Raw genomic sequence first — 26972 nt, forward strand, 5'->3', positions numbered from 1 at the left:
TTGTACTTCAAAAAAATACAGTATTCACTTAACCTTGAAATGGAAACTTCCAGAGTACAATGGAAAGGTATTACAATGTATTTTCAGATTCATCACGGTAGCTGCATATCAAAGACACACTCACAGGTAGATTTAAGGAGAAGATTGCAGCACACGTAATGTGAATGCATGTAGTTAGACACATAACAATGTTGTTATTCAAGATTAATATCGCTTCTAATCACTGACATATACAATGCATTCCCACACATCCTCCTGCAGCAGCTTGGTCTTACAGCTGCTTTGGTCCCTCTGAGTGAGGAACTCTCCTCTCTCCATAAACCACCTCGTACAGCTTGACTGGGAACTGGGCAGGATAGAATACTAATTTGCATCCCATTGAAACAACTTAACACCATGTCCTCACGTCCCCTTCTGAAGTCAGAATTTCTATAAATTACCCTGACTATTTTCTAAACTGAAAAGAAATTAAGATACTATATTGGTGCTTTAAATTTTGGATCTACAATTAAATGAAGCCTTTTTGACTGTATGAATGTGTCAGACAAAAAACAATGCAAGAAATGTATAAAAAAGTGACAAATGTTCCTTTTATTATCTTGTCATCTCATCTGGATTGACCACATTTGTATTTTTCGAGATGATCTTCGCATATTCCCGTCCAGACTGATATATAGTTCGGCTTAGCTTTGCGTCCGTGAAGTCCACATGGAACAATCCAAAACGAACGCTGAATCCATCGGCCCATTCGAAGTTGTCCAGCAGTGACCATGCGAAATATCCACGGACGTCGACCCCATCTTCTTCTATAGCTGTACACAAACACAAAGAATTAAAACACAGAAAAGACTTTTGTAGATTTGAAAAGAGTAAATACAAGTGCAGAAGTACACCATCTTTGTAACATAAGTATGTTAGCAGGATTTCTGAAGCATAGCAAGAGCATTCATTATTTGAAACAAGGAGAAAGTATATATACATATGTATATGTAACATAACCAAACGATTTTCTTTTGTTCTTTTATCTCGCCCTACAGAAGTAGAGAACCAAAGTGAACTTTCTATGGCAATAACAAATACACAGATTGGCCAGATGGTGGTGCTTAAAACAGACAACTTCACATTTGGGCAACAACTACTGTAAGCCTTGAGGTCTGCAAGTTTAATATTAATAATAAAAATATGTTTTCTTTTGTTTTAAATAAATCTATAACAATCTATTGCACATCCAGATGTTTGTTTCCACTATAATGGTTGTTCTACCGTTTCAAATTCAACGTATTTAGTGAAATATCCCTGCAAGATTTCATCCAAATAAACAAAACTTAAAGCAAGGATTCTGAAAATGATAAGACTTTGTCCATAGTGCACAGATGGTGGTAATACTGGTCATTTGCCCCATTGGCTTGGACCCTACTACCAAAGAGTTTAGAAGCAAAGAGACTAAATTCCTGTGTTTTTTTGACAACAGCCGCCATTTTGGACACTTATTATATTTATAATATTGTTCAACACAGGCCTTTTCGGTAAAATATGACAATGGAATAAAGAAAACTGTTTTACTTTTGTACGGCACTTTTTAGGCGGATGTTTTACTGGCGTCCGGTCGTCGCTTTCAGTCCAAAATGGCAGAAGCGTAGCTCTGCTGCTGGGCACTGATGTTGCAATGGAACGAACAATTGACTTTCACTTCTTGGCGATATCCGTTCTTTGCTACTACTGTCTGCTGCTAATGGCTATTTGCTTATTTCCAGCGCAGATTTACCAGCCATTACCTTTAGCCACTTCCAAGACGGTGTCCTTGTAGAACTCTGCGCGCTGGACATCCTCAATCTGCAGCGGCCCCACCTGAGAGAAGCCGCTCTCCGTAATGTAGACCTCCGGGTTGTTGAAAGTGTCCTGGAAAGTCAACGCGGGGCAAATATTATTGTCAAACAAGGCATCTCAGCTGTCAGACATTTCGGGGGGAGACAGATTGGTCTACGGTGTGCCGTTTAGCTGCATTTCACCGGTGCCAAGCTCAAACTAATGGCCTGTGACGAGGCACAACAGCAGGAAATTGCAATTGCAAACACTTTCAGCAAAGTAACTGTTTCATTCAATGTGACAGCACTAATGAAGCATCGGTGTGTTTCTGGAGGTGTTAAAAGGAGATTACCGCATACAAAATCGATAGCAAGACACTAAACAAATGTCAGGGTGTTCTACTCGTTTGGTTGAAAGCGATTTGTCTTCCTGTAGGTCAATTCAGTTTGATGCCAAGAGAAAAAGAAAAATGACTTCTTATTTCAGCTGATTGAACTCACACTCAAAATAAAGGATGTGTTTTGAGCCTTGTTTGGGGATACTTTGTAGCGATGTGGATGAGAGAGATGAGACAGGAAAGGACCCCAAAAGATGGAGCAGTAGTTGTAGTTTTACCTTGATGTACTTGAGAAGTTTCCTTAAGCCGTGGGGCACTACAGCGAGCCAGGACACTCCGCAAATAGGCCAGGACGGATCCAAAACTTCTCCTGCATCTCGGTCGCTCTTCATGCACAACATCTCTCCGCAACCTCCTCCCGGCTCGACTTTACGGGACGTGTAGTGGTTCAACGCGAAGAAGTCGGCCGTGCCCAAAATGGCAGGATCATCCTTTGAGAAACTGGGCAGTCGTGAGCCGCCGTCGCATCCCAACTTCTTACTTTGAGCGTCGATGGCTGATCTCATTATTTCTGGATAATCTCCGGTTACAAACACAGGCCAGGCGAACCACCCTAGCGTGAACGCAAGGAGGCGTTCGGTGGCGGCGATGTCCTCGGCGCGACCTGCGCGCAACGGCTCAAGCCAGTCGCTGTTGATGGCCAGAGACACCGCGCCCTTCTGCTTTGCCCTGTAGAAGGTGTCGTAGCTGTGCCAGGCCATGGCGTGGGCACGCAGCATGTTGTGGCCCACCAGGTAGGCGGCGACCCCCGGTTCCTTTAACCCCGGGGCGTGGATGCCGTCTTCGTGCCCCAGTTTGGCGCACACGTAGGGCTCGTTGATGGTGATCCAAAGTTTGACGCGGTCGCCAAATGTTTGGAAACAAAACTTGGCATAGCCGTCGAACAGGGTCGCTGTACCCGGCGACTTCCAGCCGCCCTGATCTTGAAGAGCTTGAGGCAGGTCAAAGTGGTAAAGTGTCACCATGGGTGATACACTGCAGGCCAGCAAATCATCGATCACCTTGTTGTAGTACTGTACACCTGTCGGACACATATAGTGCTGTTGTTAATGAGCGATGAGGTAATACAGCACCATCAAATAAGCGTATTGTTTTGGATTCAAATTATGCGCAGGTCAAACAGGGGATACGGAAATACCTTTTTGATTGACACATCGCGTCGTCCCATCAGGCAGGAGGCGGGCCCAGGAGAGAGACAGACGATAGTGCGTCAGTCCGAGCCGCTGGATGCATTCCAGGTCCTTCTCCCACAGCTCGTAGCTGTTGCAGGCCTCATCTCCATTCTGCTCCCCGAACACTCTGCCTTTCTCGTGACAAAACGTGTCCCAGATACTCGGTCCCTTACCGTCTGCCTGCCAGCCACCTCATCGTGCACATAAAGGTTGTTTCGTTTTATAAAAATATGTAGGACGTTGACATAAAAACAAATCACAGTAATGTTTCTATTGGGACTGCATCCTTGTCTCATCTCCAGTAGGATTTATTGTTTGAATATTGCTGTAATTTTTCCTTCTGTTATAAACATAATGGTCTGTAGATTTTTGAGTTGGTCAGACATTACAATGATGAAAGGTCAAGGTCTGTATGGGTTATATTTGGACATCACATGACATTTATGCATAAAAATTGACCTTGTGTGACCTTTGTGTCTTGGCGTGTGCCATCCACAGAGAGTGGACACAATATCACGAACACCTGTGCAATCTGATGTAATGTAATTCAATGGTTTCAATGGCCTATGATGTTTAGTTTGTCAGAGTGGTGTGGATTCATGATTGTGATAGCAATGAAACACTTTTGCGTCATTCATTGTAGAACAATTATTGATATAAAGTTTATTTATAACACAAAGTTCTAGTCTCAGCACTGAAATATTTTGTTGCCGGTATATTATTTGCTATATTAAACTGCACGACGGTTCTCGTAAACTCATATATATATATATATATATATATATATATATATATATATTGTTTTTTATTTCCTTTTTTTTCTTTTTCTTTCTTTTCCTCATAACAAAATAAAATAAAATAAAATATGGATAAAACAAAATAAAAAAAGAAAAACAAATAAATAAATAAATAAACAAATAAAGAAAGAAAGAAAGAAAGAAAACTTTAAAAAAAAAGCCAACAAAGCTGGGCAAGCTCAATATCCACGCTTAGTGATATTGTGTCCAGTTCATGTTCAACCCACTCCAACATAATCTCGTGGTTGTGTTTACCTTACCTTCTACTTGATAGGCAGCAGATCCCGCTCCCCACGCGAAGTCTCGTGGGAACATGTTTTTTCAGATACTGAATGGAAGCCCTCCAAAACAGCAATGTCTTACTGCGTTGTGTTGATCTAATGTGTATGTCTCATAGAAATCTAACATTTAAACAGGTCGTTTTCGTGCATATAACAACACAGCCATGAGTATCCTACAAACAGGAACTACTCCAATATGTGACGTTCAGGGGGCGTGGAGATTGTCTTGTGCAGTAGGATTTTAAAGCCAAAGTAAACTCAAAGTTGCCAAATATGCTTTCTCTTTTTGTTCATTCTGGCCTTGCAGCAGTAAGTGAATGCTGTGGCTAAAGAATCAGCCAAAAGTACTTTAGTAACTGAGGTCAGTGTTTCAAGTTTCCTTTCAAAAGTTGGGTTCACGACTTGGGTTTTCTAAAAACTTCCGAGGAGCACTTGAATGCAGCACAGTTGTTGCGCACTACCTTGAAATGTGCACGCACCTCGCGGGAGCGCGCACAGTGAAAACTATCAGACATTGTAATGATTTAGTGTATATGAAAAAAGTAGGGTTTAAAAACGATATAATCATGATAAATTATCTGATGTCTGTAGTTTATGAATGTTTAGAGTCATCAATGTTTTATTAGACTCAGTAGAAAGTAGTGCATTATTTTGCAATACTGATATTGTACCTGCTCAGATTTGCAAACGGACCAGATAGGCTATGAAATTCAGTGTGCAGTTGTAGGGTGTTACATTTAGTTATTTGTTTCCAATGTTTTTTTATTTATTAAAAAAACAAACATTTTATTCATTAAATTAAATTGAATGTATTCATGCATGTTTATGTATGTTTACTAAAAATGTTTTAGTTTTGTGTGGAATGTTTATTTTAATCAACCATTTACATGTTTTTTATTCCAAATACACTTTGAGTACTGTTATCTGCGGAATTGTATATTCCATTATACAGTAGGATGATGTCATATACATGTATTTATGACTAGATAGATACATGTATATATGTATTTATCCAGTCATAAATACATGTATATATGTACTTATGTATTTATGACTGGATAAATTATCATCATCCCAGCTGGTGAACATTTGAAGGTCAAGGCAGACCAGTACCAGTACTTTATGAGAAGGAAACACAATTTACACTGTCACTACAATCAAGACCTCTCCAAGTCTGATTGTACAGTGCAGAATTCTGTGTATAATAATGGGCTTTCCCCTATTGAAAAAAATGTATGTCCTGTTCATGTTAATTAAATATGTTGTGAATTTAAGCTTGAGCCTTCCTGAGATATGAGATGCATTTCTCTGCAGGTAAAAACTCCATAGCTGAATACTGCACTCACCACTTAACTTTGTTAGACAAATGGTTTTAACAGCACATATTTTAGACTGTTTTGGCTTTCACGTCACACTCACTGGTCTGAGAGAGAAGGAGATGCAAATAGGTGGGCTAAGTACAATATCAGTATTGCAGAATGCCTATTAAGTTCCTTTTCAGACACTTAGGATCAAACGCTGTTACCAGCTGATATTTTGGGACATTTTGACTGACTGGACAGTGTTCATACATCTGCGTTTGCTGCATTACGACAATGTGACGTCCTGTATGCAGACAAAAAAAGGTTAAAGGGTGCTTGTCAAAGGACAAAACAAATAGACTAGTGGAGGTGAAAGCATTATGGCCTGGAGGCATGTTCTCTGGCCTGTGATCACTTCAATGCTATCCTCTGGTCCAGCTTTCTATAGAGTGAAGGGACTCACTCGACCTGATCATAACAAAGAAAATGGATTGCTGGCCAAAGGGCGAACAAATCCTTGCCAGCTAAACGTCCTCGTCATATAGCTGCGAGATAGGCTACAATTGGATTTTTGTGACTTTCACGGCTATTGTGTGTACAGCAAACTAGTCCCAACTTGTTTAGAGGCACCCAAACAGAGGAGAAGACCAAGGGTGGAAGAAGTATTCGGATTCTTTACTTAGACATAAACGAAAGTCGCAATACAAAAATGTAAAAGCACTCAATTTTATTCAGTGAATTTCCTGTAAAGTAAAATACAAAAGTAAGCTACTGATCTAAAAACCCCTGTGCATTCTTATGCATTTCTGTATATGCAACGTTTTACTGCAGTGGTTGGTCAAGGAAGAGCTATTGAACTATAGGCCTGCGTTATACATTGTTGGGTAAATGGTTTTATCTTATTATTAATTCTTAAGCCCTAGGGTGCTGGAAGGTGTGGTTCGCCTACACAGGCATACCCCAAATAAATCAAGAATAGCCCCACATTACCTGGTCTATATGCATGATCTTGGTCTCTATGGATAGGTAAGACCTCAGAGAATTTTCATCCCATTGTAAGTAACATTGTGACTGTTACTTTGTCTGAAGAATTGTGATGAACCAAAGGGGAAAAAAATCATTTTTATCCTTGCCTAAAATGTTTTCTAGATTATACAGTGGATAACACCAGTATAGCAATGATGCCATGCACAGAGATGCCACTGAAATCTTTCAGCAACTCCTTGACTACAACTGTGCCAAGGCAGATATGAATAACACAAAGCACTATAGATTCTACAAAGGTTTTAGTAGGGATACGACCAGGCCATTTGGCCACTTGAATACCCAAAGTGTGCCAAATGTGTTTTCTACCTCTTGAAAGGGAATCTGGCTCTAAAATACTACTGATATCCACTACAGGAGGCTATGTGCACACAATGGAGACTTTGGCCATGACATTTACCCTGTGCATCATCAGATTCTACCATTGTGCACAGCATAAAATCAATAAAAAAACAACTAAATTGTATAATTTTACCCCAAATGGAGTAGTTTTATTATGATAATAAAATATGATCAAGTAAAACTTAATGACAAATAAGATCGATAACAATCAAGTCGAAAATTGGAAAAATTTTGCTGTGGTGAAAAAAAGACCACCACAGCATTTTATGAAGTTTTTAAAGGCAGTTTTTCACTACTGTGAAATAAATGTAGTGGAGTAAAACACAGATTATTGCCTCCCAAAGTTAAGTGAACATAAAAAGTAGGCCTATAGCATAAAATGGAAATACTCAAGTAAAGTATAGGTTCCCTAAAGATGTATTTGTATAGTGCTTGAGTACAGTTAGTTTCCACCACTGAAGCAACGATGCCCTAAACCAGGGGTCAGCAACCTTTACAATCAAAAGAGCCATTTTTATGCAAAAAGAGAAAAAAACAAAAATCTGTCTGGAACCGCAAAACATTTGAGCATTGTGATGAAGGTAACACAGTTTATAGTCTTAGTATGTAGTATATAAGTCTAATGCAGTGAGGGCCAAATATATATAATATTACAAGATAAAAGTAATAACTTTACGAGAAAAAAAAGTCGTAATATTACGAGAATAAAGTCATAACTTAACGAGAAAAAAGAAAATAACACGTAGAATTACTACTTTATGATATTATGACTTTATTCTCACAATATTACGACTTTTTTCTTGTAAACCTTTGACTTTATGATCGTAATATTATGACTTCATTCTTGAAATCTCAGATTTTTTTTTCCCCCTCAATGTGGCCCTAATACTCCCTAATTCCATAGACCTACAAAAATGATAAATAAAAATGTAAACAAAAAACAGGTACTCGTTTCCATTTTTATAAATCCACAGGGAGCCACTGGAGAGGAGCTAAAGAGCCACAGGTTGCTGACCCCTGCCCTAAAAATACCAAACTGAATGGACCACAAAAAATGCCTCTGGCTGAGGCTTTTATTCTGAAACGCGGACCGGATATGGTTTGAATTTCCGAGCGACTTGACAATGGTGGAGCCCGGAGGCAGAGTCATGGGAGGAGAGGAGGAGGACTTCTCAATGGACAGAGAAGAACTGCTTTTGAACACTTTCCAAAGACCCAGTGGAGCCAAAAGAGAAACAACAACCACTTTGGATATTCTTCTTTAAACGACGGAGAGTTTTTAACATAGTTGTTCTAACATTTGCAGCACACTTTAGAGCTGAGGAGGTGTTGCAGCGCTTTTTGTGTGTGTGTGTGTTTTTTTTCTGGGCAATTTCCTGTTTGTGTCCCTGGAAAAGAAGAGAAGGGGGAAAGTTTACTCGCTCTGGTTTGGTTCCGTATAATCCAAAGTATTGGGGGATTTAAAAAAAGTCTGTTTTCCTGAAGTTAGTGTGGATAAACCTGGATAACTACTGCAGCAGCCTCCTCCTCCTCCTCCCGTGGAAAAGACACCAGTGATTTGGAGCCACGCTACGGGGCAACAAAGAAAGCCTCTCAACAACCGGACAAGTTACAGAGTAACCAGCGGGCACACTAAAATCTGCGGGTTTGTGGAGTTGGAGGAAATGAACTGCACGCCAGGGATGGAAAGGGGATTATAAATGAGTCGTTTGGCAAACAAAGGACACCTTTACCGGGAAAACCCTGCGAGAAATGGAGGAGGAAGGCTCGCTGGAGCCAAACGAGATACTGCTTTTGTCTTTAATGGGGTCCTCATCATAACCAAGCTACTTCACTATCAAAACATTTCCTCCCTTCGCCAATGCTGCAGTGGGTTTTCTAGTCGTGTGTGAAAATGATGAGGGTGGATCTGTTGCGGTTGTTTGTGATTTTGCTCGGCTGCGGTGGTGTTGGTGGTTCGGCGGTGTCATCTGATTGCAAATCCTATGATGAACGCTCGAAAAGCGGTGGGAAGAGCCCGCAGTCCGACCGGAAAGTGGTGTGCAGCAACATGGAGCTCCATCAGGTGTTACCTCCGGACTCCTTCCCCAACAGGACGGTCACACTGTGAGTACACAAGAGAGATGCATTCATTAAAACACATCTACCAAACCTGTTCCACTCAACTTTGTATATCAATAAGGTTTATAACTGAGGTTTAACAGTATAATTATCCTCTGTTGGAGGCTGTACGTGAACAACACATTACTTATATTCCCTGTTTGGTCTACTTATAGTCTATTTTGGTGTCACTACAAGGACATAAACATGTTTTTGTGATATACTTTTTAGTGTGTGTGTGTGTATTGGCAAGAATCTGGCGATACGATACATATGATACAGGGGTAACGATTCAATATATTACGATATATCGCGATACTTTAAGGAAGGTGATATATTGCGTTTTTTTTTAATTCAATTGTAGGAAAACTGTCATAGTATAAATAACACGCCAGAAATAAATCACTTTCGAAAATAACACATTTATAGTGCATGCAAACTGCATGTGATTATCATAAAGTGGACATATCTGTAAAGGGGAGTCTGTGGGTACCCATAGAACCCATTTCCATTCACATATATTGAGGTGAGAGGTCAAGGGACAACTTTGAAAATGCCAGTTTTTCCTAAACAAAATTTAGTGTAACCCTGGAGCGTTATTCAGCTTCCTTCTCGACAAGCTAGTATGAAATGGTTAGTACCAATAGATTCCTACGGTTTTATAGTTAAGACCTCCAAAGATCGAATAGCGGACATGCCCAACAGCGAGCCTTCAGATTTTTAAGAAGTTAATTAGAAAATATACAATACAGTGTTTTGGAGAATCGATACAGTATCGCAATACTCGTGTATAGATATTTTCTTACACCCCTAGGCGATATGGCCCAAATATTCTATCACAATATGTAATTTCATACCTCGATAACGATATATAACACAATATAGCATGTTTTCTATTAACTATTTAAATAAATGCATATTCTTTATGCTTTGAAATAACCACAAGGTAAAGCCTAGTTTTGTATACTTCCGTGTGAATTCATTACATGACAAATTAAAAGTACTGAGTGTTTTCTCTCAGTATATAGAAAAATATATGATCGACATCTTTATCGTATGAACGTTATACTGTATATTCATGTCATATTGCCCGCCACTATACTTACTACTACTAAAACTACAGAGTTTTTAAAAGGTCATAATTCATCATTATCTAAATACATGTGATTAACTTCCATATCATCCAGCTTATACAGCTCAACATAAGGAAAACGAGATGGCTTGACAAGTAGTTTTATTATATTTGTGTCCCTTTCCATGTCAGCCATAGATCACTCTTTCACAGCTGCACACTGTAATGGTGTAAATGTGAACCCTGTGTAATAGTAACCGCCTGTCTTCCTGTAGTGATTCACACAAGAAGGTATTTTGGCTACTAAACCAGTGCTCACGCAAGACACTTATCTTACCATCCCTCCAAGGCATTTTAATAGAGCTAAGAGCTCCTCTGTTGAGTTGATCCTTGTGGTGTTTAAATTCCTCTTGGCTGACATAAAGCCTACGCTCGCTTCTGTGGTTGGTTCGTGTGGTACTTTGTTATTGACAACACACACTTAATGTTTTACCCATTTTCTTGTGTTAAAAGTTCACTTTATAATTCAGAAGCACCAGTTGTGGTACTATGGCGTCCCCCTTGACACTGTTGTCGGTCTTTGTGTGGCCACCCTCACAACCCATAAGGATGACACACACATAAATACAAGTGTCTGAGTACTAGTGGATTTCCCTTACAAACCTCTTCATGACCTCATCGCTTGAGGTCATAAAATGCTGCTATGCTGACTGATTTTCAAGTCATACGAGATTTAATTCAAAAAGTAGTTTTGGTTTGTTAGAAAGTGCGTGGCAGAACAGAACAATCGACGCCAAAAAAACATGTCAAAAAGACCGAATTTCAAAGCTGTGTGTCCAGTGCACTTGTGCTTTGTGGTGGTGGTGAGCGATGGGGGAAATATGAGAATACCAGGGTAGGGTGCAGGAGTAGAAAGCAAATAATAGACTCCAGGGGAGGAAAGGAAGGGACAGGATTGGCTGGTAAGATACGTGAGTTTGCGTGTTTTAACCCGTTTACCACAAACCACATGTGCATTGCTTTGAAGCACTGACCAAAGTTATAGGTTTTTAGTTTTGTTTTTAATCTGCTTTCCATACATATTGGTTTGTAGACCTTGCAGTCCCCTACAATATGTGTAGTTTCATTTCTTGTCAAAATAACAACATTGTAGCATGGAAATGCAGACACACGTTGATTTGGAAAGTTATAGAAATACATGAACATGTTGTCTGTGATATGTTTCTGCAGGGACATTGTTAAGCTTGAAGTTTGGGTTTCATGTGTGCAGTCATTTTATCAGTTACTGCAGCCAAAAAAAATCCAAATTAGGCCAGTGTGGTGTGTTGGTGTAGCCTGGGTGGAGCTGAACACCTGGCAACCACTCAACTGAGTGTTAAAGCCTAACAGACCTGTGTAAAACAGACTATATGCCTCTCTTTAAGAATAAATATCCTTTTTTAAACAACAATTCCCTCCTCTCTGACTTCCATATTGTCAGTAGTGTTGTCACTATACCAAAATTAGGACTTCCATACCCTGCGTAAATATCTCAATACTGACACGATAACACAGCAACAACCTAAAACACCAGGAAAAATAATGTAAGAACATGGAACATAATTTTTTTTTTTAACTAAAAATCTATTAATTAAAAAAATGTACATGGTATGCAGTGATCTGATGTCCCCTACACTTGAGTTTATGTGATATCTTTGTTGGTAAACTGATGATATTTGCAACCAGGTATCACTTATTAAACAACATTTAACTGCAACACGGGAGACGGCGAGAAGTTTCCCAAAAAAAGTGTAAGAAGTCGATGAGGGAAAATCTGCTAAAATCAGGCAGACACCGCAGTAACTGTTGAAAGCTCGGTGTTGTGTGGTGGTTCTGAAGAGAATGTCACTCTAGCCGCCGGACTGCTTTTCCTTTCTATTATTGTGACACAGTAAAATATTACATGTGCTCTTTGGTGGATTATTTGTTTGCCGAATTACAGGAGATGCTTGGACAGATTCAGAAAAGATGGCGAATCTAATTTTATCGAGACATTTAGTCGGCAATTAGAGCCGCGTTGTTATTTTCTTCATTCGTAACGGAGTTCCTCAGAAATAAACAAATGTTCAATTGCCTGGCCCAAGCAAGTACCATGTCTCTGTGAATTGACAGTCATGCAATACTAAAATAAATGGGGACCATTAGCTGCCTAGATTGTGGGAAATGTTTTTTTTTTTTTAAATCTAGAAATATGTTTTAGCTATAGTCTGCTCTGAAGTCATTACTAAGCCTTCCATCATGTCCTGGTATTTGCTTTGTCTGTATGTCTTCACTCAGCTTGGAGTCTGCCATGTTGTTCTGACAGTGATGGATTAGAGGTTCCTCATGATTTAGCATTGAGCTTAAGCACTATAATGTGGAGGATCCAAAGTACAAGAAAAATTTAATCGAATGAAGCAGTGCAACTTCCAGGAATTCCTTCCAGTCCCCGCTTTTGTATTTCTGGACATTTTGTTGTCATCTATTTGTAAGAAAACAACCATCTTCTTCAAGTGTTGCTCTGTTCACAGTTCCCTGTAGACACGAGTGACAATGAAACAGCACTTTATGTTGACTGCACAGGTTTTGGGTGTTAATTTACGACCTGTAAAATCGGCGTGCCCTCTCGGTAGGTGCAGTGGTCCTGTTTTTTTACGACTCCCCCACTGTCTTGTGGTGGGGTTGACCGTGGCCCAGCCACAGCTGGTCTGGAACGCAATGAACCGAAGCAGAGGTCTCAGCTGTCAGGAGGGACCTTTCTCGGGGATTGAAAATTATGACCGGCCATTACTTCTCCTTGTTAAGCCCGTTGTTTAGCTTTTCTTACTTGGTGTGAGCGCATGAAATACTTGCTGTCAATTCACTAGATCCTGTTTTTACTCAAGTGGCAGTGACTATTTTACCAAATATTAAATTATATTTGGTTTGATGTCAAGAATTTTAATGACAGACTCTAGATTCTGTTAAATTTTGTGGAACTAGCTACTTAATGTTTCTTTGACTTTTGTAAAGAGATGTTGAACGCTTTGCAACTAGTCGTTTTTGGTTTCAGTGGCCATGTTATGCCAAATATGATAGACCTGGATCTAAATGGCCTATGCACCTCACTTATATCAGTGTTGGCAGACAGTCATCTCTAATAAGTTTTTTTGGAATTACTTCTCCTTTCAGACAAATTTCCATTTTAAAAACATTTCTCAAAATAACACCAAATGTCACAGCTGACTACTCAACTACTCAGTTTCATGATAATGTGATGACTGGTGCTGCCATTGAGACCTCCAATACCACTTCAACACAATAAAGCTGTTTCTCGACATTTTAGTGAAAATACAATAAATATCACAGAAGTTGATTGAAGGGGAATATAATAATTAAAGGTCAAAGCACAATTGAACATTTTGTCAGTTCCATTTTGACCTGTATTTTGTATTTTACGAGTGCTAGTACTGTACATATACAGAAGTACCAAGTTGATGCCAAAATTCTGAAAACGTGGCGGTACCGTCAGGGCACCAGACCAAAGTTGTCTCATCGTCTCGGGGCCGTTTTAAAATGTGTTTGGGACGTAGTAAACTCACTATCGACGCGTCCAGGGGACGCACCATATTTTGTCCTTGATAATGCTACATTGCTTACAACAAATCTGTGTATTTTTTTGAGAGAAACTAGAATAAATCCAGTTGTTTGAAGGAGATGTTTTCCCAGCAATATAAAATAGATAATGGATGGATCTTTTGTTTTTTACCGTGGCATCCAATCTGGATATTGAGAATTGTGGAATTTCACAGGTACTGGTATTGATGACTACATTTCTGTGAATGTGACATCCCTAACTGGTGGCAATATAGTCCACTTGTTATATGGATGTTTTTCAATTTGTGTGTTGCCACGCCTTGTTGTATAGTGTGTTAATTAAAGGCCTTGGCAGAAACGGTAGTATAAGCTAGGTGTGATTACTAGAGACCCATTCCATTCATTATACCTGCCCCCCTCCTTTGTACTGAAGATTTCCTGTTTTCCTCTTCAGGGGTCTGGAGTCTACTTTCAATCAGGCTTTTCAGAGAACACAAAAAAAGAGATTTGAACCACAAGCACACTTCTTTTAGAAACCTCTCAACTACCCTTTAGGCTTTAGTGAACTTATTGAACCACTGGGATAATTGTTTTGACTCCACGCCAGAAAAATGTAGCCCAGATACTCTTTACTCTTACCTGCTCCTTTTATTTTAACCATGCCCATCTGTACATGAGCAGTTACACTAAGTTTTACCAGACTTAAATGACTGCTGGTACTAGTTTACCCTGCGATAGTGTGTGTAGATATCCAGTGCAGCTCTGCTCTGAATGCCTCTCTGGTAGAGGAGAAATGAGTGATGCATTCCCCGCATTTGTGCTCTCCAAATGATACCGCATGCCGAAGTAATCCGAGAGGAAATGACACAAGTGTGTTTACAGCTGGCCTGTCCTCCCATGTTAACGCAGGCCTCGGCTAAAATACGAGGGCTTGAATTTAACCTCTTGCGTCACACGGGAGGATAAATCAGGCCTGTGTTGAGTAGCCTACATGGGTGTGTACATGTTTAATTCTGTGGATCTGTGTTAGTTTCAGCCTACATACCCATGCAGGCAGGAACTGGCTTTATTTAAGCTTTCTGTACTCACCCGGCTCGTATTTCTTTGCAGGTCTTGTTTAGTGTAATCAGGATCCTTTTCACAGGGAGCACCTGGGTTGGACAGTGCAAATAAGCGCACCTGGTTTTGGCCTCTACAGAGCAGCACAGGATTAATGTCAGGAAGAAAGCAGGGATTTCCTCCCTTGCTGCAGGAAAAAGCATTCACGGTTTGATGACACATTGGAGTGCAGTAAACGGTCTTGTTTCACAGCGGAGCAAACTGGCTGTTAGGGTTACATTTCAGCTGGTTTCTTTGGGACTTCATTTCGTTCAGGCTTCAGGCTTATGGAGAAGTTTCCCTTCGGATTTTAGAAATCTTGTGGTAAACACAGACACGTCAGTTTGGTATGCGTGATCAGCCCTTATGTCAGTCATCTCTAATGTTGGTTCTCCCATCTCCCCAACATTAAGAAGGCTCCTATGTCATGTTGGGAGCCCCTTGAAGTGTTTGTGTAACTAGAACACAGGTGCCTGCTGTCATCCATGTCCTCAGAGGAGTTGTTTTTGCAGCCATTGGTCTAATCATCATCATTCCGCGGTGTTTTCTGAAGAAGGCAAAATCCCTCTGACAGCTGCACATTTAGTCAGTTCGCAGCCTTTAATTTCGCAAACCTGTTGAGCTTTGACTTTGCCAGGTTTGCCCCGAGTCTCATTTAATCCCAGACAAAGCAGTTCAGTTTAGTGCGTATAGACATGAGGTAAGGCTGTGCAATGCCTTCTCGTCAGCGTTAACTCATCTGCTTTTATCCTGGTGTTTGCATGGTGGATCATTGTTCCATTCCGACAGAGAGCTATAAGGCGAATACCTTGCTCTAATGACTTGGCCTGGTGGATGTTGAAAGAGGATATTGCGAGGCCTTCTGTTCGACTTACAAGAATGAAGGGCCAATCAAAAGTGATGCCATTGAACCCAAAATGACTGTTTCCTATAGACTTACATTGGGTATGAGACGTCTGTAACTCTGCGGATAATTTTTTTGAGGTAAATCAACTTTCCAGTGTGAACACTTGAATAGTCCTTATTTAAATCATTGGGTCATATACGGATCATTATTGGAACAAGAAAGTGCTGGATAACCGCAAGAATTACCTTGGCAAGTCGCAGCACCTCAGCCATTGGACTGGTTCCCTTTTCCACCTGAACTGGGGCCCACTTTTCCATCCACTATATTCAGCGGAGGTCACTCTAGAAGGGTTTTTATGAGCTCAACTGCAGCCTGAAACTTATTTGAAAACCCGTTGAAGGGTTGCAGCTCTCCGCTCATGGGAGTTCTTTGTCTAAAAGCCTCCTGAGCATAAAGAAAGTGTTGAGAGAGCACCAGTTGGCTCTGTCCTTAAACCACTGTGTGCCTGTGAAGGGGGAGTGTGTAGTGGCTTCTCTGGATGTGTGTGTGCCTACAACCAGAGGCGGGTATTTTCTTTTAGTGAAATTGAAACTCCCTTTGATAGTGTCATATTTACTCACTTCGAAGGCGAGAGGAAATTTAGGCCAATGCATTTCATACTACTCTATGACTGAGAGTAGAAATTCTGGATTCAGACGCAGCGTTTCCATAAATGTCGTTGAGATTTATAGCATCGGTATCAGGAGACATGATGTGAGATTTGGTGGGATCCCCCTGCAGCTTGTTCCTGGCTCGAGCTCAAGCAGGTCTTATCTATGCATCAAGATAAGGGAGACTCCCCTCCTCCGTCGTTTGAGGCCTAGCCTGAAGAAATTCCATATACAGTTCTTCAGTCTGGAGTCCTCAGGCCGACGTCTAGAGACAGACAGAAAGGAAGCAGACGGTCTAGTTACAGACGTCCTGAGGGCGGTGGAGATATGGGTGGTTAAATAACCATACAAATTTGAGGCTTTGCTATGTATATTGCCTCTATAGTCAGCAGTGGCATTTCTTTCTCACCAATGCAAGTGTAAAGAAGACTTCGACTTTGCAGCCGAAGCAGTTTCCAACATACCGAGGTCACACTGACTGTCATGAGGGAGAGGGAGGGACGGGGCTAGTGAAAGAGCGTAACTTAAGGCATGCAAAGAAGGGAGGGATGGAAAGAGGGCAGGAAAAGGGCTCATGACTCTCAGGAGAACTCTCTTTCACAGATTTATTTTTGACGACCCGTAGAGTCACAAGACTGGAAATGTGTATTTATGCAGCGACACTCGAATGACTCCCAAGACGTGTTGTTTAGAAAATTCATAATCTATTCTGTAAACCTAATTATACAACTTTCCACGAAGATAAGAGGCCTGTTTGTGCAGTATGCAACCTCAAATGACTTAATGTTGGTGAGGGTCTATTTGTGACAACTCTACGTCTTTGCTGATAAACCTTTCCTGTTTGGTAAATGTTTTCACAATTTGCCATACTTTCCTGTCACCACGTTACGTAATTTAGCATTTTTTATGTCCTCTTTGTACTTCTGTAAATTGGCTTACGATGCCATATATATAAGGTGCTTGTTAGGCCCGAAATAAAAATGACAGATATGGTGCAAAGGAGGTCGTGTGGCTCAGGGTCTTATCTGTTTGGCGGCAACTGGAAGTCGTTCGACATATTCCAAGTCCCATTCTCCATATACGTCTACAATCTAATTTTACTACAATAACATTTTGTCGTCCTGTTTTTTTAGTTTTTCCTCATCTGAATCGAAAGGGTCTAACGATGGAGGGCGTTGCATTAAGGGTGTGAGAAAATATCGCAATATTATTTTTGTGATACTGTATTGATTCTCAAAAACAGTATTGATTTTTAATTAATTGTTTACATGCAAAGATTAACTCGGTCAATACTTTATTTCATTTGCAAAGAGATGTGCCCTCTCAAAGTAGTGCTATGATGTTGGATGTTACAGAGACTGATGAATGCAAATGTAGATCCCACTGGTCTGATAGTATAAAAAAAGTTAACTTTTTTTTACTCTGATTTTATGGATATGGTGGTGTGTTCTTTATACTATGACAGTTTTTCTAAATTTGGATTGTAAAAAATTGCAATATATCGCAATATATTGAATCGTAACCCCTGTATCATGATACGAATCATATCGCCAGATTCTTGCCAATACACAGATGAAGATTGTAAAGGCAAATGTGTGATATTGGACTACATAATTGACTGCTAATTGGCATCCAACTGTCACTGAGTCATTACCTTAAAGCTGCAGTGGGTAGAAATGATTATTATGGATTTTTTTGCCCAATGATGCCAAAAACATTCTGCCTCCTGCAGGTTCAATTTCTGGTGCATCAGTTGCCAACCCTGTCAGCCAAACGTTATGAGCTTCCCCAAACTGGTATTAACTGCAGTTCTATGTTTTGCAAGGTGTTTTCGTGCTCTCTCTATATATTATGTGGGTCGAGTGCCACATTCCTTAATTCACACAGGCCTCGTGGTAAATGCATCCCGTCGGTATGCTAACTATCCTGCAATATAAATGAGACTTCTGTGACCACAATCTTGGGAGGCCCGGCGCGTCTGCCTATATCATCAGATCATATGTACACAGGCAGTGATAGAATTTGCAGCCTTGTACATCACCATGTTTTAACATCTGCCATTTCAGCATTCAGAAGCCCGTGAAACACAGGATCCATTTGTGCGAGCACTCTCCCTCTCTCTCTCTCTCTCTCTCTCTCTCTCTCTCTCTCTCTCTCTCTCTCTCTCTCTCTCTCTCTCTCTCTCTCTCTCTCCCCCTCCCTCCCAAGCTGGCCAGAAACACATGCTAACCACAAGTCCCTGCTTGGGTTTTCTGCTGGGAGTTAACAGTGCTATTGATTCCCCAGATCCTTTGGGAGTAGTTTGGGGGAGAAAGACGGGAACTCTCAGGGACTTTAGGCTCAGAAAGTGGCGCTTTACTTTGCAGCTTGGTATGCAGTGCATGGGGTATAAACTGGATAATAAAATCTGGTTTATTACCCAGGGAGGAAGCAATCAAGAATTCACACTTGGATTTGAAGTTTTTCAAGCTTGCTTTTATTTTTGTGGTGATAAAGTTTTCTGACCTTTTCTTTTACTTCTTTTGTTGCTTGTATTGAAGGATATAAGGAATACCTCAGGTTACTTCTTATTATCTACATTGTGCGCATTTGTGGCCTCGTATCGCATTACATTTAATCCGGTGTTAGCTGTAAATATGATTGATAAGTTCTTTATGGAACACTTAGCTTTTGCCTGGTATGTAGACTTTGGATCTTTGTTCGGGTGTCCTTCTATAAAATACTCTGACAGCTCCGTTTAAAGCTGTAAACCCTAGGTGACGATTTGGTTGGTTTTGTTTACTATGCTGTTTGTACAACTTTGTGTCAGTTCATGGCGAGATTTAAACTGACCTTGCGTTTGGTCAAAAACATGGATTTCTTATTGTTCTTATTTCATTTTGGTTCCTTATCGTGGCGATTTACGAGAACAACTCAGTATCACCAGTGAGTCATTGCTGCTACGGATCAGATCATGATGCATTTACCTGTTAAAGTCAGACAGAATGATCACTCTTTATCTCGTTTTGGCTACCTGTCTCGAGAGAGAGCGCAGATGCTGCCAATTTAACATGAAAGCAAATACCCGGCTGACGTTCAGGTTGTTTTTCTTCTGATCTCTTCCTGGTGGCAGGGAACATTCTGTGACTGGGAGCTCAGAGATGCAAGAAGACACAGAGTGACATTTAATATTGTCATCTGTCAAGAAGTGGCAGTATGGCATCCTTTCTCTTGTTGTTGAAGAAGAAACTAGATCCTTTTTGAATCCACCTTCACGATTTAATTAACACACATTCCTAGTACAGCGGCAGGTTTTCTATAACGCAACGTGTTATTTGGCAAATTAAATGTAGGCCTATTAGATTGGACTTGGTGTGATAAGTTGACAGAAACACTTTAGCTGCCAACAAAATGTAACATAAGATGCGGAATATGACATGGCTGTTTTTGGTGCCACTAGGGATGCACCGATCCGACTTTTTCTGTCCCGATACTGATACCGATACCTGGGCTTTGGGTATCGGCCGATACCGAGTACCGATCCGATACCAGTGTTTAATTAATCAGCTGTATGCCTCACTGTGTGGATGTGACCTGGGATCATTCTTTTATGTGCAAGGCAACATCAGGCTTGACTTAAACATTGCTTTTTTAATTTTGTAAAACAAAATGTAACAAATAAATAGATATGAATTTAGTGAATTGTTATTATTATTAAAATAATAAATCGTACACCAACAACTTGGCAAAACAAATCTTCAAAATGAACATGAATTACAGTTCAGGTGTAAACCTTGTTAATGCAGCAACAAATTGGTCAAAACTTAAGCATGAATTCAAATTCCGGTATATAGTATATAAATATAGAATTGAATAGATCGGCCCCATTGTCCCCGATATCTTAATCGGCTGTTTGAGTGAGTATTTGCCCGATACCTGATCCGATATCCGGGCATCCTTTGGTGCAATAAAATAAATTTTGATGTCAAGACAACAGAAATATTGAAACATTTTTGGGGACTTTATTCACATGATGTACTATTAATTTCAGTAGTTGTATTCTTTTCTGTGACTTTGCATTTATACATATTCTTCTCCCCACAGGATTCTAAACAACAATAAGATTCAAGAGCTCAGAAATGGATCCTTCTTCGGATTGTATACTTTGGAAAAATTGTAAGTATTATTATTATTTTCCCCTTTCTGCTAGTGATTTGCGTGAGCATTAATTTATCTATATTTACAGTCATTCCTAAACGTGTTTTTGTTGATGTTTCCAGTGCATTTTAAAGAAAAAACATGCCTTAGCAGTTGAAATTTGTGCTTCAAGATAACACACTAAAGAAAATAAATAATCTTAGCTTTTAGAAAGGATGTTTTCCATCGTTCAAAGCAGATATTTAGGCTGTATATATCCGTGAAATATCACCAATGGACTTCCAAGTGGTGGGGCTTTTGTTGTCAAATATTTTCACAATATGTCACGTTCTGTCTACCGGTGCATTAGAAGGAACCATTCATCACTCCACAAGTGACGCTGGGGCTTGTGGAGTAGGTTTGTAAAACAGATGTTGGCCTCATGCCAGTGGAACATCCAGGTCATAGAAAATGAGTAGGCCCCCACACAGCACTTAGCCTCAGTCAAGATTATCAGTCTATATAGTGGAGGACTTGAGATGGTACTAGAAAAGGCTAATTATAGGTATAGCCCCTAGGGTTGGTTGGTTGTTGTCTGCCTGGTGACATACTCTCAACGTACAGCTGCTTGGTTATTCTGGGGATGGGGCCCACTTTCTCAGTAGTAGTAGGGTAACGTATAGGCAACCTCAAGATACAGTAGTATTTACCACAGGCTGTTAAGTCTTTATCTTGGAGGAAAACCTTTGACTGTGGAAAAGAAGTGAGAGGAGAAGGAAATTAGTCCTAGATGGTGAAGACATTTATTGGTATGGTCATGTATGTTCCCTGAGATTCCTCGAACAATGGAGATATGTCGTCCATGCCATGTGACTCTCTGACTTTGGAGATTGGAATGTCATCACCCGTGTTTCCTTCCTACAGAGATTTCAAGAAAATGGCTCTGGGCCCTGCACGTATGGGCCACGGATGATTTATCACTCCGGAATGGCTTCATGCAGATAAAATAACCAGACCTTTTAATGGCCGTGCTTTTACCCAAGGCTACAATAACACATGACTGCATTGATATGGAATTCTAAGGGCATGTTTCCCCTGTCAGTCCTCTCGGTCTGGTGTAAAACGACCAGCAATATAGAAGGTATATGAGGCCAAACCCATTTAGCCTTGAGGTATCGGTTCAGAATGAAGATTTAGGTTAAAATAAGCCCCTAATCGTCTGATATAATTGATCGCCGATGCCCGTTGATTTTATTCTTCACCGAAAACCTACAGACTTCCTGTTTTTCTGGGCCATACTTTTGAGAAAAATCTATATTTTCAGGGCTGTCAAAGTAAACGCTAGATTGAAGATACTGTCATCATACGGAACCAGAAAACTTAAAGAATCCATTGGTACCAACCATGGAATAACTTGTTGCAAAGGAAGCTAAATAACGCTCCAAACATTTTCAAAGGGGTCCCTTGACCTCTGACCTCAAGATATGTGAATGTAAATGTGTTCTATGGGTACCCACGAGTCTCCCCTTTACAGACATGCCCACGTTATGATAATCACATGCAGTTTGGGGCAAGTCATAGTCAAGTCAGCACACTGACACACTGACAGCTGTTGTTGCCTGTTGGGCTGCAGTTTGCCATGTTATGATTTGAGCATATTTTTCATGCTAAATGCAGTACCTGTGAGGGTTTCTGGACAATATTTGTCATTGTTTTGTGTTGTTAATTGATTTCCAATAATAAATATATTCATACATTTGCATAAAGCAGCATATTTGTCCACTCCCATGTTGAAAAGAGTATTAAAATCTTGACAAATCTACCTTATAAAAAAATGTGTGATTAATTTGTGATTAACTATGTGCAATCATGTGATTAATCCCGATTAAATATTTTAGTCGATTGACAGCCCTAATATTTTCTGCAAACTGCATACAGAATTGTTATGACTAATACAACTGTTTTTGTCCTTGGACCCTGCTGATACTCCCTTTATTTAGTACATTATCGGTATAAAGCACCTGCAGAATTTCTTCCTATTTTCATCTTGTGGTCATAATTTGTTGTTTTAATTTTAGCCCTGCATGACTTTTATTGAGTTGACTCCCATTTTGATAAGACAGATAGTTTATAGATATGCAGGAGCGTTCCCAGTTGGCTCTTGAATTGGGTCAAAGGTTAGTTTTTAGAGCTCGGGCTGAGAGGAAACACAAGAGGCCGTGTGCTGAATGTGTAAAAAAACAATACATAGAAAGCTCTTCTGTGCTTTGTCTGTGAATAACCAGTTGATTTGGTTATAAACTTTGTCTTTGCATCAATCCACAGGCAAGTTTACCTCCAAAAGCAGCTCCCATTGTCCCTCAGAGAGACCCCACCCCACTCCCGTCCACCCTCAACCAGTGAAGCGAGATCACTCGATGGCTTGCTTGCTTTTGTCATTGTAATGAGGCCAAGCCAAGGCCAGAGGTGTTAGCGGTACGATTCCCAAACACACTCTGAATGCTGAAGCCTCTCCGTCTCTGAAATATCCCTACACCCTCCCTCCCACCTTCAATCACACACCCCCGTCTCTCCACTAACTCTCGAGTCTGTTTGAATGAGCCGAGGCTCTCCATCTTGCCTTCCACCCCTCCTTCCTCCTGCCTTTTTTTTTTTTTTTTTTGGTCCACAAAGAAAGTCTCCCTCATTTGGACTGTGCCTGTATGCAGTGGTGAAGACTGAGACAGCAGCTGGCTGTGAGTGCCAGAGAGGGGTAGAGAATTGATTACGCCTATCCGGCGCTCTGCATGAAATTGCAAAGTAACTGTGGAGACCGCTGTGTTTTGTCGGGGCCAAAGGTGCCCCTGCTTGGAAATAAGCCACACTGAATCCCCATTATCACTCTCCTCATAGAAATAGGAGCCAAGCTAGGCGACCGTCACATGCTAATTCCTTGCTAAATCCGTTGCTGTGGAGGAATGCTTATTGTGGAATACAGAGCTAAAGGATAACGGCTGCAGTGTGCAGTGTTTTCTGAAGAATTGATTGTTGTCTATTCACGAACACTTAGGGAAGTTAAGTATGTAAGCAAGTAACGCATTACATATAAAGTTAGTTTGAAATGGATGTTGCAGTACTGCTTTTACCAAGTGCACCTTTGAAAGGAGGACATTGTTGACAAAGCTGTAATTTACCGAATCAGTGGGATTAAAGCAAGACGGTAACTTTTTTTTAATCGCAATCTTCTTTTAACAAATAAAACGTTTAACTTGAATGCAATAAAGTGCACCCTTGCTCAATTCAATTGCACTCAGTAATTGTGTCGCTACAGCCTTACTTGGTCTGGTATGACCAGAAGCTTATAGTGGCTAAGGTTGGCTAATGTTTGCAGACTTTATATAGATATATATATTTCTCTGTAATTGATATTAGTGAGTTAGTTATCTGACTTAAAGCCAGTCTCACCAGTGCTGCCAAAAAATGCTAAAATGTAACAGTACAGAGGCGTAATAAAAACAAGAATACTGCCTAAGTAACTCGAGGAACAAAGCCGTATCCAGCTCAAGTTTGCTAATATTAGACACCAAAATCTACCGGCCATACCAGACCAACTAAAGCCGTCGCAGCAGAATACCTAAATGTATTGAATTGAGTAAGGGTGCGTTTTATTTGTAACAGAGAGTTTGGTTAGTTCTTCTTTCAGAAGTTGCATAGTCTCGTTTTAAGCTGGATTTTTGCAGTAAGTTTGTACAGGTGAGAAGGACATATTGTTTTTGGGTTCTGTAGTTATTGTATTGTATTTATTATCTTTTAACAAGGAGCCATCCATCACTCTTTGCAACTGGAGGCTTGTTTAACACACGAGTTACTCTCCTCAGTGGGAATGTCAGCGTCATGCCAGGAATCCTCCATATATACATAACCCTCTAGCAGAAAAGGATGCCAAAAACAAGCTTGAACTCCCAATTCACTAATCTTTACTCCATGTCACATGTGTTTTAATGAATAGCACCTTTGGAAGACAGTATGTGCGCCCCTAGAAATGGCAACAACTGAGATACCACCCGTTTAAGAACAGCTCTGGAACACTCGGGGAAATATTCAGCCAGCTATTTCAATTTGAGCGTGACGAGAAAAACCTGGCATTTTTCTCTGCAGATAGATTTAAAAGGTGCCGTGTCACGTGCGGTCAGCGGTCTCTGGAAACTGAAGTGCAGCTATGGACGGTTAAGCATGGACTGGTTCTCTCCACATTATTTTATCCACAAGTATTCAAATATGAGAGAATTACGGTGCTCTTTTTTTTGTCATTAGTTGTAGTGGTTACTGCGGACAATTTAGCGGGCTTCCCAGTGTGACTGATGGCTGAACTGTGAAGACCGCCTGCAGATATCATTCAGTAACGCTGTCCTTTTAGAATCAGTTAAAACGTACTTAGATATTAAAACTTTATAATCAAGAAAAATTTGCTTTTCACTTTAATAAAATTACATATTTAATAGAGTAAATGTAATTCTCATGTTTGATAAACATTAATGCGTATATCTGTCAGAATTCAACAGTATTGATAGTGAAATAGTTCTCTGTTAAACCTAATTTTGTGGCTAGCACATCTGACCAGTGAGTCAGACCTGGAGAGGATGAGCTGATGTTGTTTGTGTCATACCTTCCTTCAACTCAAACAACTGCAACTCCAAGCATACATGAAAGCAAATGAGTAGACTCAACACGGCTCTCACTGGCTATGAAGGTCTCGTAAGGACGTTTTTGGATTTCTTTGTCCTGCCTTCTCATTTGTCTCTCAACACCCGAGCACAGAGTAGCCAGCTCTGCTAGCTCACATCAAAAGCTTTAACAAGCAACAGGTTTTTTTTTTTTGTCTATGACTTATCTATGGCCACCTACCCGCCTTCAGATGACAGCTCCTCCACATCAAACGGCCAGAGTTACCCAGAGGCCCTTTGTGTGGGTTCAGGTGGCGACTAGAAAGCCTCCTGAACCTCCACTGTAATGAGTGACTAGGCAGTGCCAGCGCAGGTGAGCGCTGCAGGAATTCTGCGACCGCAAGCCTTTGAACCTCAGGGGAGGGAGGTCTGAGTGTGTGTGTGTGTGTGTGGAGGGGGAGCCACAGAGCACCTTTGAGGGTCAGGTTGTCAATGACAGCGGCTGTGTATTAATAATCGGTGGTTGAGGTCGGTGGAGGACAGGCCAGATGTTCCAATTGGATAGAAAAAGAAATGCATGTATGCAAGATATTGTATGCTCCACTGTGTATATTGTAGCCATATTATTATGGACGACAGTGAAGTTGTATCATTATGTTCTAAGGATGGTAATCCAAGTCTTTCCTCGCCACTTTCCATGTAATTAGAATATGTAAGTCTGCAGAATACTTGACTCTTACCTATAAGAATGTCAATAAAGCGCTTAAATGTATAATTAGCATGAATCACATCCTATGCGTCCTATAACATGCTATTTTTGCAGGGTTGTGTATCAATAATGATTATTTTCATTGTCAATTAATCTACCAATTATTTTCTTGATTAAAGCTAGGGTAGGTAATGTTTTTTAGAAACCTTTTGTTATATTAGTTGAAATTCCGACAAAAAAGAAAGAAGAAAAAGATCATCTGGTATTTGTGGCTGCCGCAGGACTATAATAATAAGCTGTAATAAGCTCCTCATTATATGTTTACGTTCATCATGATAATTTTGGGGGTGTTGGCTTTGGAGGGAGGCCTGAAGGGACGGGCTGACAGTGTTGCTGACTTGGCGACTTTCTCGCTAGATTTAGCCACTTTTGGAGCTGGTGCTGCTATAGCTACCTTCGTTGGAAAAGAGTTGGCAACACTGGGCTCAGTTTTTCGGTTGGATACTTTAAAAATGTAGCTCTTGCTGGTTTCTCCATCGTTGCTGATAACAGCTTTAATCGTTTAAGGTACAAAATGTCTGTAAATAGTGAAAAAAAATGCTCATCACAAGTACCCAAAGGTGATGCTGACCAGTTTTCAGATGTCTGGTTTTGTGACCAACATCCCAAAACACAAAGATATTTAGTTAACTGTCATAGGAGAGTAAGACGGGTAGAAAATATTTTTAGAAGCTGGAACAAGTGAATCTTAATCTTAATTTTCTGTTGTTTGATGATCCACTAATTGCTGCAGCTTTACTAATTTGTTGCTGTTTGAATTGCTCCTTAAAGTTCTCTCTTTTTTTTTTCTCCCCCCCACAGGGACCTGCGGAGTAACATGATCAATCGCATTGAACCGGGCGCTTTCCTCGGATTGCCAGCGCTCAAAAGACTGTGAGTTGTGGTGGAGCTTCTGCAGCCTCACTGTCTCTTTAATGTGGTTTCTGCAAGTGTGTGTGTGTGT

General features: G+C 40.4%; 2 protein-coding genes across 3 annotated transcripts in view; one reads left to right on the forward strand and one right to left on the reverse strand.

Moving 5' to 3' along the window:
- Positions 1 to 26972, forward strand: part of adgra3 (adhesion G protein-coupled receptor A3) — a 148342-nt gene that overhangs the window by 104979 nt on the left and 16391 nt on the right. Inside the window, exons 1-3 of one of the 2 annotated variants that reach the window (XM_074622866.1) lie at positions 8194 to 9246; positions 20585 to 20656; positions 26831 to 26902. In XM_074622866.1, the coding sequence (XP_074478967.1) occupies positions 9035 to 9246; positions 20585 to 20656; positions 26831 to 26902 (356 nt within the window). In that variant the 5' untranslated portion in view covers positions 8194 to 9034. Of the gene's footprint in view, positions 1 to 8193; positions 9247 to 20584; positions 20657 to 26830; positions 26903 to 26972 lie in introns of those variants that run through there. The other variant, XM_074622867.1, reaches the window with a different exon arrangement.
- gba3 (glucosidase, beta, acid 3) lies at positions 565 to 4709 on the reverse strand. Its single transcript, XM_074622868.1, is given in 6 exon segments — positions 565 to 634; positions 637 to 812; positions 1776 to 1899; positions 2422 to 3224; positions 3342 to 3566; positions 4433 to 4709. Coding segments are annotated over 6 exon segments (1410 nt in total). The 5' UTR covers positions 4488 to 4709; the 3' UTR covers positions 565 to 607.

Source organism: Sebastes fasciatus, chromosome 22 (assembly GCF_043250625.1).
Source record: "Sebastes fasciatus isolate fSebFas1 chromosome 22, fSebFas1.pri, whole genome shotgun sequence".
NCBI classification, from domain to species: domain Eukaryota; kingdom Metazoa; phylum Chordata; class Actinopteri; order Perciformes; family Sebastidae; genus Sebastes; species Sebastes fasciatus.